General features: G+C 39.5%; 1 protein-coding gene across 1 annotated transcript; it reads left to right on the forward strand.

The window, feature by feature from the left end:
* The first annotated feature begins 1,236 nt into the window (after nt 1–1,236).
* Nucleotides 1,237–5,222, forward strand: MFAP3 (microfibril associated protein 3). Its single transcript, XM_065875179.1, has 2 exons — nt 1,237–1,531; nt 4,429–5,222. Exons 1-2 carry the CDS (start codon nt 1,237–1,239, stop codon nt 5,220–5,222), a joined length of 1,089 nt encoding a protein of 362 aa, XP_065731251.1.
* Nucleotides 5,223–17,130: the final 11,908 nt, after the last annotated feature.

The raw sequence follows: 17,130 nt of genomic DNA on the forward strand, positions 1-17,130 counted from the left end.
GAAGCCCGCGCACCGCAACGGAGAGTAGCCCCCACTCACCGCAACTAGAGAAAGCCCGCGTGCAGCAACGAAGACCCAACGCAGCCAAAAATAAATAAATTAAATAACTAAATTTTTTAAAAAAGAGTCTGATTTTAAAAGAGGAATCAAATTACCAGGAAGTTCATCATAATCACATAGATTCTTACACTGGGATATCATTTTGCTTTTATTTATGATATTTTACTCTTCTTTTAAACGTGTCTGACAATCTTTCCCTGTAGCTTACATCTGTATTTCTACCAACTAGACATTTAAGGTGTCAGTTCCTCCCTTAGCTAATTTTATAGACTTTGAGCTAGAAATCTGGTATTCTTACAAACTTAAATATACTGAATTTTGTTTCTTGATATTGAAGAAATTATTAAAGGAAAATTCTTTTGTCTAACATTCTTGCCCAAGAGGGAGTTTCTATAGCCTCAGAAGTCAGTAACTATTTATGTACATGTAGTAGTGCAGTTTTCTTTCTAATGTTAAAGCAAAAAAACTACTTCAGGTAGCCCTGTATTATTTATATCTTATATGTCTGTGTACTTGAATTACTCAAATTTTGAGCTCCATGGTTATGATTATAATGTACCAGTTGATTTAAATTATTGATATAACAGCATTTGGTAATGGTGCAGGTTGGAATAAAAGATCATTAAGCTAAATATTTTAACCTTCATTGGCTCCCTGTTGCTTGGAGTTTGTCAGAGTGAAATAGAATCACAGCATTTCAGAACTAGAAGGGCCCTTAGAGATTGTCTCATCCAGTCCCTCATTTGACACATGAGAGAACAAGCCTAGCTACTTGCCAAGGACCTACAGCTAGTTAGTAGCAAAGCTAATACCAGAATCTAGGTCTGCCGTTTCCCAATTCAGTGCTCTTTCAACCGATTCCATTGGGATTTTTAGGTGGTGTTCTCTCTGTTTCACTCCCTAATGTTGATGCCAATTATTCTAATCAGTTTCACATCTGTTTATTTTTAGTACATAGAGTTTCACCCTACTATGAGTCTTTCCTGGTTAAACTTTATATCTGGCTTTCTTTTAGGTTGGTCTCCACTCATCTCTTTTAATCTTGAAGACTTCAAAATATACCTGGATCTACCATTTTTTTTGAAAACTCCAATACCAAGCAATCACCGTGCTCTTGTTATAATATAGAAGCTTTTCAGTTCTCCAACTCTAAACAAGATTTTCTCCCATTTTCCCATGAAGCCACATTGTTGTTTATTCACTTTAGTGGTGAGTGTTACTGTGCCAGCTGCTTTTGCTTTGGAAGATGTAGGCTTCAACCAAATGACCCCGCTGGGAGCAAATCATAGTTCTTCCAATGCATCATTTCTCCCAAGTTTTGAACTCTCAGCAGATTCCCACTCAGGTGATGATGTCATCATAGCCAGAGAGGGAACTAGTGTTTCAATTGAGTGTCTTCTCACAGTCGACCACTATGAAGGTGTCTATTGGTACAACTCAAAAGGACAGCAGCTGGATAACAGAGGCAGAGGTAACTATGCCAGAGTATAACTAATCAAGGTTACTCATTTCCTATTACTTCTTTCTTCTTGGTTTTAAGGCATATTCAACAAGAAATCTCTAAGATGAGGTACTACAGTAAATAGTTAAAACTTTGGAAGGCCTGGAGTATTATACCTATCAGAAAAAGCAAAATAATGGTAATTACTTAACCAGAAGAAAATAAATAGAGAATAGTTATGAATTTAAAAGGTGTTCACATAATGATGGTGAGCTATTTTCTCTCCTCTTGGTGAGCTGGTTTCCTTCTTCATTCAAGGTAGACTCCATCAGGGTTGCTGCATACAGCTGTGCAGGCTACACACTGCACAACTCCAGGGGCACCATTCACCTAGACTGTAATGTGAGTAGTACAGAGTGCTGGCCCTGTGTGAATACAGCAAGAAGGATTTGGGTTAGACTTAGAGTCATAAATAAAAATGTTTTGTTCAGAAATGAGTTACTAAAAATGTTGGAGGAAATCCAGGATGTTTTTAAAAATAGTTATAAAGATCTGTGCATAAAACTTTAAGTCCCTCAGAATCAGAAGGGCACTGAGGAGGAACTCTATAAGCCCTTTCTATTCTATACCTTAATTTACTTGAAAACAGGAGAGTTTCCCTTGTATTTTTTTTTTTGTCTGTCAGTCTTAAGAAATCACACAAACATCATAATAATGTGACCAAGGTCTACTTTTTGACAGGTTTTTATTTGATTATGCTGTTTGTGAACCCGTAAACACATCTTAATCAGAATACTATTTCCTTTAATTACTGTTCTGTTAGAAAGATTTTTTTTTTGAAGACTACTTGTGTTAAAACACCTTAGGAAGAAATCTCCATGAAATATCAATGGGATAAAGATTAAATTCTGGGATCCTCACAAGCTACACTTTTCGGAAAAGGCCGCTTTATATTTTTTGCTAGAAAGATAGTCTAATCTCTTGGAATATAAGGATATTTGGCTATTCATATTAGAGTGGAAAACAGAAAAGGAGACAGATGGTGCTTCTTTCTAAAGTATACGCTAAATATTTTAACGTTATGCAAACTGAGTAACTGGCCACCAAGGGATTGAAGAGTTTGAATGTTAGAAAGAACAGAGCTTCTTAAGAATATAGACCTATTAAATCAGAATCTCTACAGTGGTACCCAGAAAGCAGAATCTCTAGAGTGGTATTTTGAACATGATTTGGGGTTCCCTGTTTGGATCCACTGAACTAGACTCTTATCTCGTTTGGCTCTAGGGTCCTAACAAACTCATTTAAGATGTGAGTTAATCAATGTGATTATTACGGACTGACTGTATAGACAAAGCTTAGGTCAGGATGAGACCAGCCAAGTGGAATGACAGTTTTATTTTCCTATTTTGCCCTTACTTTGAAAACCACTAACATCTGTCATTGATGCTTTCAGCAGCAGCTCTGGACAATTATATTAAATTTTATGAATCTCAAGTGAGGAGAGTTTAAAGAGCATATTAGTCTAGTATAAGGTTCATAAATCTTGAGCTATTATCAGCAAGTAAGCTAGAGAGTTTAGATTGTGGTTATAGTGGTTGATGAATGGAGTCTATGTAGTTCATCATACCGTGGATTCACAGGGTATCCTTTTCATAGCTCCAAGTTTATAGAACAGAAGTTTATAAAATAATGACTATATTCATAACTACATGTTTTCCTCTTTTTACTTTAGTAAAAATATAACTAGAATTTAGATAAATTTTGATGATGATAAGAACGGGCACAATCCACAGTACTTACTAATTGACGTGCCACCCAAATAATCCTGAACCATAGAATCTCAGGGATGAAAGAGATCTGGAAGATTAGACATTGAAATGGTGCTTAACTAGCAGTCACCCAGCCTCCTCTGGGACACCACCTCTAGGCATTGGGACTCATACCTACACCGCACATCTATCCCATCTTTGAATGGCTTTCATAGTTAAAGCACAGAGTACACTGAGAACTTACCACAAAGGTGAGAATTGTGCAGGCAGAGCCAAGTTGTTTTTTTTTTTCCAAGTTATTAAAGGATGTTGAATCACGGTGGGTGGTCAGTGTGCTTTGTTTTTCATACTCATGTGCTTTTGTATATGCGTTCCCTGAATGAAGATACCTTCATGTATGGAAGAGAGGCAGCATGTTTTAGGTTTAAAACAAGCCTAGGCATCTTAAGGGCAACTTCTTTCTCTCTCCCAAGCTGGTCATTTAGCCTTGCTTGTGAAACATATCTTTTGGCTTGTGCTTCATTTACTCCTGCCAGAAAAACAAGATACTATCATCAACCAACCTTTTCTAACAAGACAAATTAACATGTGCAAGGCATGCCAGATTAGCCACTTAGTAATTGAAGAAATGCATTAAATTGGTAGGGTTTTTTAAAAATAGTTTTTGTCTTAAATAAGTTCATTATTGAAAGTAAACAGTTTAAAAGGAAGTAAAAATTACTCATAACCCATTATAAATAACCATTGTTTTATATTTCTGAGGCACATCCTTCTATTTATGAGAAAGTCTAGGTAGAGACTGTGATATAGACACACACACACACGTAAATATTTCTTTTTAAGTTTAGTCATTTAGCATTATGTCGACACACCTGTCTCCCTGAAAGGCTTCTTACATCTAGCAGTGAAAAGGTAGTTATGATAATCATTAGTGTCAGGAAGATCTTGATTCCCTTTTTTAAGTTCCAGGCTGTTTAAATTCTGACTCTGAACATAAAAAGTCTGCCCTTTCTTACATCTTTTAAGGAAATAGCAGAGCCTAATAGAAGAGTTGATTTAAAGTACTCTCATGAAGAGGTGGAATATTGATAAGGCAGTTGGCATATTTAGTAATAGTATTCTTTATACTGTAATTTTTTATTTCTGTTGGGTTATCAGGTGGAAAATGGTTGGTTTCTGATAACTTCCTGAATATCACCAACATAGCCTTTGCTGACCGTGGGCTCTATACATGTTTTATCACCTCTCCGATCCGTGCCTCCTACTCGGTCACCCTGCGTGTTATCTTCACCTCGGGAGACATGAGTGTCTACTACATGGTTGTTTGCTTGATTGCCTTTACAATCACTCTCATCTTGAATGTCACACGGCTGTGCATGATGAGCAGCCATCTTCGTAAAACTGAGAAAGCCATCAATGAATTCTTCCGAACTGAAGGGGCAGAGAAACTTCAGAAGGCCTTTGAGATCGCAAAACGCATCCCCATCATCACCTCAGCCAAGACTCTGGAGCTCGCCAAAGTCACACAGTTTAAAACCATGGAGTTTGCTCGTTATATTGAAGAACTGGCAAGAAGCGTCCCTCTGCCACCTCTTATTCTAAACTGTCGGGCCTTTGTAGAGGAGATGTTTGAGGCTGTGCGAGTGGATGACCCTGATGACATGGGAGAAAGAATTAAAGAGAGACCTGCCTTGAATGCTCAGGATGGCATCTTTGTCATTAACCCAGAGATGGGCCGGAGTAATTCACCAGGAGGAGATTCGGATGATGGTTCCCTGAGTGAACAAGGCCAGGAGATAGCAGTTCAGGTTTCTGTCCACCTTCAGTCAGAGACCAAAAGTATTGATACAGATTCTCAAGACAGCAATCATTTCAGCCCGCCTGATGATATAGGATCTGCTGAATTGAACTCTAACTACAAAGATGGGGCATTTGAAAGCTGCCAGCTGTGAGCTACCCCAGTACCTACAAAAATGGCTCTCAGAAAAGGAACCTGTTTCATGCAGGAAATAACATTTTTACCAAAAGATAAGTAGGACTTTCCCCTTGCTCATATTAAGCACATCAGGACATGAATTGTTACCAAAATCTTTCTAAAAATTCAGTGTTTTCCCTATCTGATCTTTCTCAGTCATTTACCGTGAGCTTGATTAAATGACACATGTTGAGATTTAAAGGGGCCTGAGACATCAGCCTAATGGGGAAAGTACCACACCCAGAATTACGTGGCTTCTCTTCTGGTCATGGTTCTTCCATTGTTAGGGCTGACACTTTAGGCCTCAGTTTTCCCACTAACAAGATGAGGGATTTGCACTGGATGATATCTAAAGACATTTCTGGCCCTCTAACTTCTTACCTGCCACCTTTGAACCAAAAGAATCTTCAGCCCATTTCTGAATAAACACTTCCCTAGACTTTGAGTCCTTTTTATGGAAAGGACCAAGCTGAAACTTTGTGATTTGGATTCCCACACCAATGCTATGCATAGAGGTGTGGGTGTTTTTCAGATGTCTTGCTGGTGGAGCATACAGTTGTATATGCTAGGTTGAATGTCTCCAGTGTAGCCCATGTCTGTATCGTTATACAGATACCGGGGAGCTAACTGCTCATTAGTAAGCTACTTTCCATGAGTAAATTGGAACTTGTGGGGGTGTATCATGTCTTTTTAACTTACTGAGGCATCATTTAGCTCATTGAGCCGGCAGTGATTTCCCAACTGTTCTCCAAAAGTGAACAGTTCGTTCCTAAAGAATAATGTCTTCATTGTTTTTAGAATAAGAAACAATGTCAAATCATCTGTGTCTGGTAAATTAATGGATTTTGACATTTCTGTTCATAGAATTTCTCAGGCTTTCCCTGTTTAAAAGTACTGGACTCTATGAGGTAGTTCTGTGTTTGGGATCCCATTCCAGGAGAAAAACCCACAGCTGAATTCCTCTTTAGACCTCTGTCAACACTCTTGCCCTCCGTGGTCTTTAATATGGTGCTAAAGGTTGCATGCCTCCTTATCTTGTTTGTCTTGTTTATATTTTATTGTTGAGGTTTTTATTTTTGTGTACTTCAGGTATAGAATTTTGAGCTAGGGCTGCTTTTGTGGCCTTTCTGAGAAGCACTAATCTGAAATAAGATTAGATAATGGTGTGTGGTGTATGTTACTATACTAAATATATAGATACTAATACAGATGGATATATATATACACACATACAGATGATCTAGACATAAAGAGGGAGAAAAATTATGAGGGATGCCACCTGATTCAACTGTGTATAATAAACACTTAGGACAGTATTTCTTGCCTGGCTGAGATCTGATATAATGGAATTGTACATACTCTTCAAAATAATTTCTTCAGCTACAGTAAGCTTGGCGTCATATAATTTTAAGAACTTGGCAGTGGAGCTCCATGTGCTTCACGTTTCTTCATTTGGCTTCTGATTACTGAAGCATTACTTGAACAGAGGTTCCTGAGAGAAATGTTTGGGGGAGGTTTTTATCAGGATTTTAATTTCAAATGGAGGAAGGCAGGAAATTCAAAGTGTGACCAGATAGAACTCCTTTCTCCTTTGTGAAGGCTTATCAGAAGTAATATATCTGCTCTCAGTAGCATGAATGAATCGATGTGCAGTTTTATCAGATGGCATTACAGATAATGATAATGCTGCCTTTTCTGTCTCTCAGACTGTTTCCATGGAAACCTCCAGAGCCAAACAAAAGCTACCCATCATTTAGCCAAAGCTTGTCTTGGCTCATAGACCTGTATTTCTTTAAAGAACACTGTTTTCATACATTTGGCTATGAGAGCAAGGGCTCTTGAACATGCCCTAGATTATAGAACACTTTTTCCCTTCCCAGAATGTTTCTCTTGAAAATGTAAAAAATTTTTAAATCCCTTGTCTGAGGTCTGTCCCCTGAATGTCCCTCAGATCTTTAGATAGCACCTTGCAACCTGTCCCAATATAGCAGGTTTGGGGTCATTTTTAGAATGCAGCTTGTCACATTAAAGAGAATGGATTTACCCCACATGTTCTCATAATAGACATGGGCATTTGGGACCTTAATGTAGACATATTTAATGATCAAAGTCCTGAGAAACAGGGCTTTGGAAAAATACAAGAAATATTGGGAAAAAAATAAGTTTGCACAATACTATATAACAAGTATAGGCTACTCCAGTGTATCCTAGATAAATCACTTTAGAAATGTAACGGTGACTTAATTTGGTGGTCAAAGTAACTGGATTACTTTGAGTATTCCAGGTTAAGGTGCCACCGATAAGAAATTAAAGTAGGTCAAAATTTAAGTGGAGCTGGTATTACTTTCTAAATCTAGTTGTTCAGAGGAAGAAAACCACAGTCACTAACATTTTCTGTAGCTAATCAAATACTCTTCATATATTATTAGTACTCATGCTGTCTTTTTGTAAAATCCTTAACCTTTTGAACTTAAACTCCAGTAACAGTCTTTTGACAATAGTGGTAGTGTAATTATCCTTCTGTCTTGCTAGATTTTATGGTTAGTGAAAATGCCTTTACGCAACAAACTGTATTTGAAATAGTTATGTCATCTCATTTACAAATTCTGTCTTGTATTGTGATTTAATGAACCTTACTGTCCTTATGAAATGAAATGGTGGCTTTGTGAAATAAATTTACCAAAAATAGACATGTGAACATTTTTAGAGATTCCTTACCAGCTGAAATCAGACAGACAGGCATCTTTTGAGCTGATACCGCGATTAGTTTATAGGCAGTTTGATAAGCCTGTCCTCAAAGTCGCATCTGTTCTGACAGTTTAGTTCTTGAGTCTGGCCCAGTGAGCGTTTATATTTCCTACCAACTACCTTGATATAAATATCTTGGGAGTCGCTGACCTGGAATGGTTGTGAGGAGGCTCCCGGCTTCTTCACCTCACTTACCACGTATTTTAAAGTCGAAATACCCAGCTTCCCTTTTGTCCTCCAGCCACAGTGAACCCCTTGGCACAGTCCTCTCCACGCCCTGCATGTAGTTTCAACCTAAATCAGAGTTTGTATTCTGTGTCACAGAGCAGCATGGGAGTGTGAATGCTTGTTTTCCAGGGCCCGGCCAGTCATGGGTGCTAGCCTTGCCTCCTCACATCAGCTACGGTAACACAAGTATACCAAATTTCCTGAATCACTATTAAGAGAACAGAGTCTTTTGTCCCCTACGCCAGCAATGTTAAAAGTGCTAAGCCTTGGGCTTCCCTGGTGCGCAGTGGTTGAGAGTCCGCCTGCCAATGCAGGAGACACGGGTTCGTGCCCCGGTCTGGGAAGATCCCACATGCCGCGGAGCGGCTGAGCCCGTGAGCCATGGCCGCTGAGCCTGTGCGTCCGGAGCCTGTGCTCCGCAACGGGAGAGGCCACAACAGTGAGAGGCCCGCGTACCACACACACACACACAAAAAAGTGCTAAGGCTTATGCATAAACTCCTAGATTCTCAACACATTTCATAAGAGTAAATGAGTTGTTTAATATGGTTCAGATGATGTTTAAATGGTTACCATGTTAATGAATACTTACATTAAAATTTTGTCCTTTTTTTAAAAAAAGTTGTACTTGAATGTAATGTATTAAATGTTCAGTGGAGTGTATTTCATTTGTCTGAAGTCTTCTATAGAGATACATTCTTTTTTTTTTTTTTTTTTGCGGTAGACAGTCAAAGTCTGTACCTTTTTATCAGGAAGGCGATAGCTTTCCAGAAGCCTCACCTGACTTCCACTATACAGCTTCCAGAACTAGGTTACATGACTACCTGCAGTTACTGTATGAAAGCTTGGGAAGATGAAATTGTATATTTTTTCACTGGACATATTGCAGCGAAGTGTTTTATTATTAAGAAAGTGAAGAATGGAAGTTGTAGGCAACTGGTAATGTGCAACAAGGTCAACTTCACTTGAATTACAGGAGCAAAATGTGGTTGTGTGGTGGGTATAGTTGCAAACCATGTTCCTTGAAGATACTCACATGTATGGATGAAGAATGTTGTGTACCATATCAGTAAACAAAGGATGTTGCAGCCATCAAGCCATCAGCCACTACAGCCACCCTGACTGTGCACCCTGAGGGGATTCAGGATGGAGAAAAACAGGATACCGGCCTAGATAGTTAAGGTGTACATCAAAGGAATGGTTTCCATGAGCCCAGGCTCTTACATCTTCCCATACATAGAGAAGTATTAAGTTCATTAACTTGAGATGTCTGGTTTTTCTTTAATTAACTAATCTTTTGCTGTTCTGACTACCTGTTTTTTGTTGCAAAAATTCATGTATATCCTGGCTACTCCCTTACCTCTTCAGAACAGTCCCTCAGAACTATCTGAAAGGCTGCTTCCCAGGCTTAAGTCCTCAGTATGTCTGCCGAATAAAACATAATTCTCAACTTTTAGGTTGTGCATTTTTTTCAGTCCACACATGCATGAACAAAGCAAGAATCAGAAGCATTAAATCTTAGGTTAAATCTTCAAGCCATCACTTATGTAGTCTCCAATACATGTGGCTCAAACAGCAGACAGACAAGTTATGGGATTCTGCTGGGGCATAATTGGCTTATCTTAACCTATTTATTCATTATCAGATACGTACTGGCCACCTGCTATGAGCAAGCAATAACAAAGTTCCTAGGGGACAACAAGGTTGGCCTATTGGAGAAAGAGAAGAAATAAGCCTGTGTGGCTGTGAGGGGAGAATGTCAGAGAAGCAGGCAGGGGCCGGGAATAAGGTTAAAAGATTTCAAAGCTCTTTTTGGCTGTCCCCAGAAATGTGTTTCTTAGAAGAAATGCTAGCAGTGCCTAATTTGGAAGAGGAGATTTACCAATTTAGGGAGGGAAGTTTGATCATTCAGTAGTACTATTCGTTTTGTCCTGAAATCATCTGCAGCTAAAAAAAACAAAACACAACTCGATTGTCCTAATTTTCTTTAAGGAATCAAACTCCTTCAGAGCCCCTTAAATTCCAGTCATGTCCTTGAGTTTTCATGTTTTCACTGGAACCTATTGATTAGGAAATATATATGTAAATATACATATGTTGCTCCATCTGCCTGGATGATCGAGGCTGCTGCCAGCATGCTGCTTCTTCCTGACAGCTGGAAACACTCTGCTTTGCCTCCTGCTTAGCCGTGTGAGAAGGAGGACTCAAGTGTCCTGAGTGATGATAAAACAGCCTTCAAGGGGGCCTCCTTACAATAGAAGAGCCACCCCCTGGGAAAGAGTTTGTCCCTAAGCAGAAGGGAAGTTTATCAAGAGGAACTCCCACTGAGGGGTAGTTTTGCCATGTGAATTTCCTTGCTCTTTCAGAAACTACAGGCAGTTGGACCATGCCTGAGTCTACTCTGCTCAAGTCCCTTGACCCTTTGAACACCTAAGGCTATGCCTATTCAATTTTTCAACAGATGTTTGTTGCACATAAACTAGGGACACTATCATGAGTAAAATCAGAGGTGGTCCCTGCTCTTTGGGAACTGACAGCCTATGGGAAGACAGATCCTATTCAAAAAGTCACACACAGGGTAGATAATTAAAAACTGAGGAGTGTGCTAGAAAATGATTCTCTGAGAGCTTGGAACAAAGGAATCCGATCTCATCAGAGGTCAGAGAAGAATCCCCTGAAGAAGTGACACTAGCAGCAGCAGGCATTGCTTGAGGGCTTATTATGTTTCTGTTCTGAGCCAGAGACAGAAACATAATCGAATGCTGCTTAGAAGGAATTTATAGACCTGTTGAAAAAGTAAGATGTTCCTACAAATAAACCATCTGAAAGAGACAGTGTGGCATGAAGTGCTAAATGGATTAGCACTAGATAATAAAAGTTTAAGGAGTTAAAGATGAAAAGTGAGTGGTAGCAGAGGGTGGGCAATACCTTGTGGATGGGGTGAGATTTGAGCCAGGCCAGGAGGATGAATAAGCCTTGGACAGTGAAGGAAAGGTGTTAATCTGGTCATGGAACTCAGAAATCTTCAATGGTGCCCTGCTGTCTTAGCAGTAAAAAAAAAAAAAAAAAAAAAAAAAAATCCAATTTCTTGATCCTCCATGATCTGCTCCCAGCCTATCTTCCCAAGTTTACCTTTTAAGACCCCTCCACTCTCTTGGAAATACAGTAACATTCTACCTTTTATATTATAGTTACTCCTTCCTTACAAGTTTATGAGCAACTTGAGAGATGGCATCATGTACTAGTCACCTGTATTTGTAGCCCCTTATTCCTTAGGGTAACACCTTTTGTATAGAAGAGACAGTAAATGTGTGTTTAATGGGATGGGAGGGGGGACAAAACTGTTGTGTTGTAGTATATGACCACATTGGTTAATGTGGGACTTGGGGGTGAGGGCTCAGGAGGTGTGGCTGCCTCTTTTCCAACAGCACTCTCTTCCTTGGAGACATCACTGACTTTTAAATTTAAAACTTTTAAAAAGTTTTAAATACCATCTTCACACTGGTGACTCCAAATTGATATTTCCAGCTCTAAATGCTCTCTTCTAGACCTGTGGATCTAACACCTCCCTACTTGCCATCACCATTTGGCCAGGCACCTCTAAAAGGCATCTCAAAATTAATATATCTGAAACAGAATTTTTGATTCCCTAACCTGATAACAAAAGCATATATCAGTTTCTACCTCCACCATCTTCTCTCAGTAAATGGCACCACCATCTAGTCATTTGCTCAAGACAAAAATCAGTTTCATCCTGGACTCAATTTACCTTACTCTCAGTGTCCAATAGATCAGCAAGTTCTCTTGTTTTGCTTCAAAAACCATATATCTAATCCATCCACTACTCTCTTCCTCCATTGATGTCATCCTGTTTCAAGATACCATCATCTCTTGCTTGTACTATTTGATGTTCCCCACTATTGTCCCCAGGTGATCCATTCTCAGCAGTGCAACCAGAGTGAACTTTCAAAAGCATGTCATCTCCTGCTTATGTTCTATAGTGTCTCCTGTCACTAGAAGAAAATTCTAGAAGAAAATCCATACTCCCCACCATAGCCTATAAGACTCCCTATGAGCTGCTCCTTCCTGTGTCCACGCTCATCACCTACCACCCACCTCACTATACCTCCCAGCCACCCTGACCTCCTTGCTGTTCCCCAAACACACCAAGCTTGCTCCCACCTCAAAACCTTTGGTCTTGTTCTTCCCTCTGCCTAGAATATCTTCCCCCAGATGTTCCCTTCACTGGTTTCTTCTTGGCATTCAGATCTCAGCTAAGCTGTCACCATTTCAGAGGGGCCTCCCTGACCATACAACAGTAGGTGCCCCCAGGGTTGGGGTTAGAGTCAGGGCTAAATAACTCTAATAATAACTGTTAATTTTACCATAGTACTTGTCACTATTTGTCTTAGTCCACTGGGGCTACTGTAACAGAATACCATCGACTGGGTGGATTAAAAAACGGAAATTTCTCTCTCACAGTTCAAGAGGCTGGGAAGTCCAAGATCAAGGTGCCAGCAGATTTGGTGTATGGTGAGAACCAGCATCCTGGCTTGCAGATGGCTGTCTTCTTGCTGTGTCCTCACGTGGTGGAAAAGGGTGAGAGAGCTCTCCAGGGTCTCTTTTATAAGGGCACTAATCTCATTCATGAGGGCCCACCCCCATGACCTAATCACCTCCCAAAGACCCCCACCCCCTAATACTGTAACACTGGGGATTAGATTTCAGCATATGAATTTGGGGGAACACAAATTCAGTCTATCACTCTATTAGATATTGGTTATTTATTATTTATTTACTTGTTTATTATATTATTTCCCCCACCTACAATATCAGCTACATGAAAATAGGGACATTACTTTATTTCCTATTATATTATCAGCAACTAAACAGAGCTTGGCACCTCTAAATTGACAATCACTAAATATTTGTTGCATCACTGATATAGATGGATGGGTGAATACTGGTTAATTATGTAAACTTAAAGAAATAATTTAGAATCTTTGCCTCAATTTACCTCCTTCCTTGATGTAGACGGAAGGTAATATACTACTTATCTTTTCTGGAACACAAAGGACGTGGTTAAGATAAATGAGAAGGCTGAAGGCTTTACCACTTATTATGAGAAAAATATTGGAGTGTATGGGCAAGGAGCCATTTGAAAGTGGTGGTGACAGGCTAATGGAGAAGAAATTCATTTGTTTTATTACCCGTGAACCTCCTGGATACTGAGTAAGATGGAGGAAAATAAAATGTACCCATGTGTAATATAAAAATTCATAAATACAGCTTTTGTTAGTTCAAAGTAGAGTAATGCTTTGTTTTTCTGGCATCAATAGGTATTTTGCTAAGTGTTTTGTTTTTTCAGATGGTTAATGTTCCTGTTGTAAGAAGATTTTTTTCAATTTGACTGTTTTAATGGAAATAGTTTTCAAATGAATTTCAGTGCCACTTTCTCTGGCAGCACACTGAGCAGAGCCTTTTGTCAATAACTTGGAATATCATTACAAGCTTACATTACATACTTGGGTATAAAATAGTGATAAACTCTGAAATCACAGATGTGTAGAACTTTTATACTTCCTGAGATCTTTTATGTATATTGCATAGGTTTTTTTTTTTTTCTCTTCTTTCATCTATTTAATCAACAAGTAAGACACACAGTACCTGCAGGCTGGCCACTAAGAACTCTGCCCAGAGTGATAAACAAGAGAAATGTGATTCCTGCCCTCTTGGAGCCCACAATCTGCTGGGAAAGATTACGGTGACCAAGGAAGTACAAGTGCGACAAGAATCTCAAAGGCCTACCCTGGGGCTTGGGAAGCACCTCCCCAAGGAAATGGCCTTTAAGCTGATTCCTACAAATTGCTCAGGGGAAGAATGTTCCAGGCAGATGGAAAAGCATGTTCAGAGGGTGTGAATGGTGAGACAAAGGTGCATTTGAGCAGAAAAATTAAGACCAGCAAGTCTCCTGATGATGCTGTAGTGTCAGGGAACCAGACTGCAGACCCCTCCTCCCATAAGCCCAGGCTAGGAATCTGAGACTTCATTCTAAAAACAAATTAAATGCTTCTTTTAAAGAGGAGTAACACGATCAGCATTACCCTTCAAAATATGTGTTAGAAGAAAACCACTAAACCTATGCTTTCACACATATTTTTGGTTTAAATGAAGTTAAGATAAGTGATGCCACAGTTATCAACCTTCCATAAAGTATGGAATTGACAGGTGATGCTCAGGGCCATAGGGACAGTGCAAAAATCGAGAAGAGGATGTTCAAGTTTGGGAAAGTGTGGGTTTCAGAAAGGAGCCTCATTCTTGGAGGCCTCTTACAATACGGTATATATAAGAGCCTGATTTAATTCGGTTCGACATTATCTGAAATACTCGCCATATACCCAAGAGCTAAAGGAAAAGTTTAAGTGGATGAACATGCACTGGGAGCAGATGCCTGAGTTCCAGGCATGCCTTGGCCACTACCAGGATGGACCCTGGCCTTCAGCAAGTCTCTTCCCCCATGGACCTTAGCTTCCTCTCCTGCAGAATAAGATGATGCCTGTGCAAGCCACTCCGCCTGGAAGGCTGAGACGCACATAGCTTAGCAGGCAGGAAGCTCAAAGGGGGGCTCCATCACCTACTAACCAAGTGACCTTGGACAGGTTGCTTAACTTCTTTGAATATTGGTTTACCTATTTGTGAATGCCCTACCTCACAGATGATTGTGAGAGCTAAAACGCCTGGCACAGACAACGCAGTCAAGTCAGGAAATATTAGGATCACTCTGTAATTTTACAGCTTAATATCTGCTGGCTCACATATTAGCCCACTAAAGCAGGAAAAAGAATTTGGAAATGAATGTTTCCTTCAGGAAAAAAGTGGCCCCTTATGAATTAAGAACTCATTCCACATATTTCATTTTTCTGTATCCTTTTGAGACTTAGCAACATTTTGGGAAACATCTTCCACCATCCATCTGTCCAACATTTGTGCTCTGTAATATCTTTCCTCTAACAGCTTGGCCAGACTCTGTTTTGCATGTGTCCAGTGACACTGTCCCTAGCCTATCTATTCTGAGCATGTTATTAACCTGAGCTTGCATGTATCAGTATAAATTCTGCTAAGAGCCAACATTTCCTTACTTTCTGAGCATGCATGCGGAAATAAGCTTGCATGGTTTCTTTGTGGTCTCTTTGTAGACCCCAAGGGTATTAATAGCAAGTCATACACCCTCCATTTTTCTTATTTTTAAACAACTGGGTTTTAAATAAGTTTAATATATGCACATTGTTTAAAAATATGAACAGTATAGAAAGGTTTTAGGTTCAAAAATCTTTTCTTTGCTTCCCGCCCCCTGATCCCTAGTTATACTCCCCATATATGAACAGTATTTTATACATTCTTACAGAAATCTTTTCCCTCCCTTCCTCTCTTTCTATATATATTCTACATAATTATCTTTATCTTACACAAATAAGACAATAACATCCCACCTTCCTTTCTCTATGTATTTTATATCATTGTATTTATTTTACACAAATGGGACTGTACTGTTCAGACCTTATGTCTTAGACATTTTTCCATAGGAGTACCTATAGATCTGCCTCATTCCTTTGAGTGGCTTTCTGGCATCCTATTAATGGAATGTACCCTTTAACCAACCCCTGTTGTTGGACTTTTTAGATGTTTCCAATCTTTATCTCTCACAAACAGTTTCCTAAAAAATATCTCTGGACATACTTCTTTGCACACTTGATAAACTTTATCTGTAAGATAAGTTCTTATAAGTTTTAAAACCCAGAAGAGCATCCTCTTGTGAGTTCACCAAGCCATCAGCCTGTCTCTGCTAACGTCAGACCTCCAAAAAGAGCTCCTTCCAAGGCTGGTGGCTGCCTTATTGGACAACACAGGTACAATCAATACTTTGAAAGATGTTATCAATCTTTACTGTGAAGACAGGTGATAATGTAGCAGAGTGCCTAACAAATATCCGAATATCTGACATACTGTAGTTACCTGTAAATGGTGGCTCTTAGTCATATTGCCTTTATGCTTGTGAACAACCGGTGAGGAATTTATCTCCAAGGCCCGAAGCTAAACACAACTAGAGTCAATGGGTTGGTATAATATTAGCAAATTTAGGTGGCACTATTTTTATGAAACAGCCATTTACTGAAGATGAATGTCCAATGGAACAGGAAAGTCCTTCTTAGGTAGTAAAGGAAAACCCATGAGGCATAATGCTTCAGTTTTAGAAATTTTCTCTGGCTGGATCTCCAAGAAGCCTTGACATTTTCAACAATAAAAATCAATTCATAGCTGGTAGGTATTAATCTTAGCATTTTGGGGAAAAGAATTGCCAATTTAAACAAAGTAGTGTTGATTTTGATCTTGAGAACATGAGAACATGATCAGGCATTTGGGTTCCATTCATTCATTCCTTCATTCAACAAATGTTTATTGAGCACCTGCTAGGTACAAGGCAGGGTCCTAGGTTACCGGGGATGCAATGTAAACCAAACAGATATGAGCCCAGCAATTAAATAGCCATGTGACCTTGGACAATCCTCTTGCCCTTCTTGGACTTGATCTTCCACATCTTTAAAAGAAGCTGGCTGAACTACATTGTCTCCAAGGATCCTCCCAGATGTATCATTCTGTGCCTCTCCTTAATGCATTCTTAATGGCGATCTCAATGCAGTGCTGCACTAATTGCATAGCACATGGGGACGCCACATAATCCTTCACAGGAGTACTGCCAAGTTTTGACCAATGGGTACTGTATTAGTTTCCTCAAGCTGCCACGACAAATTACCACAAATGTGGTGGCTTAAGACAACAGGAATTTATTCTCTCACAGTTCTGGAAACTCAAGTCTGAAATCAAGGTCATCAGGGCCATGCTGTCTCTGA

This window comes from Phocoena phocoena, chromosome 3 (assembly GCF_963924675.1).
Source record: "Phocoena phocoena chromosome 3, mPhoPho1.1, whole genome shotgun sequence".
Taxonomy (NCBI): Eukaryota; Metazoa; Chordata; class Mammalia; order Artiodactyla; family Phocoenidae; genus Phocoena; species Phocoena phocoena.

Excerpts from the sequence above, each read along its gene's own strand:
- MFAP3 (XM_065875179.1), top strand. The coding sequence starts at position 1,237 with ATGAAGCCACATTGTTGTTTATTCACTTTAGTGGTGAGTGTTACTGTG. Across the intron at positions 1,532-4,428 it reads GCTGGATAACAGAGGCAGAG|GTGGAAAATGGTTGGTTTCT; the intron begins GTAACTATGCCA and ends TTGGGTTATCAG.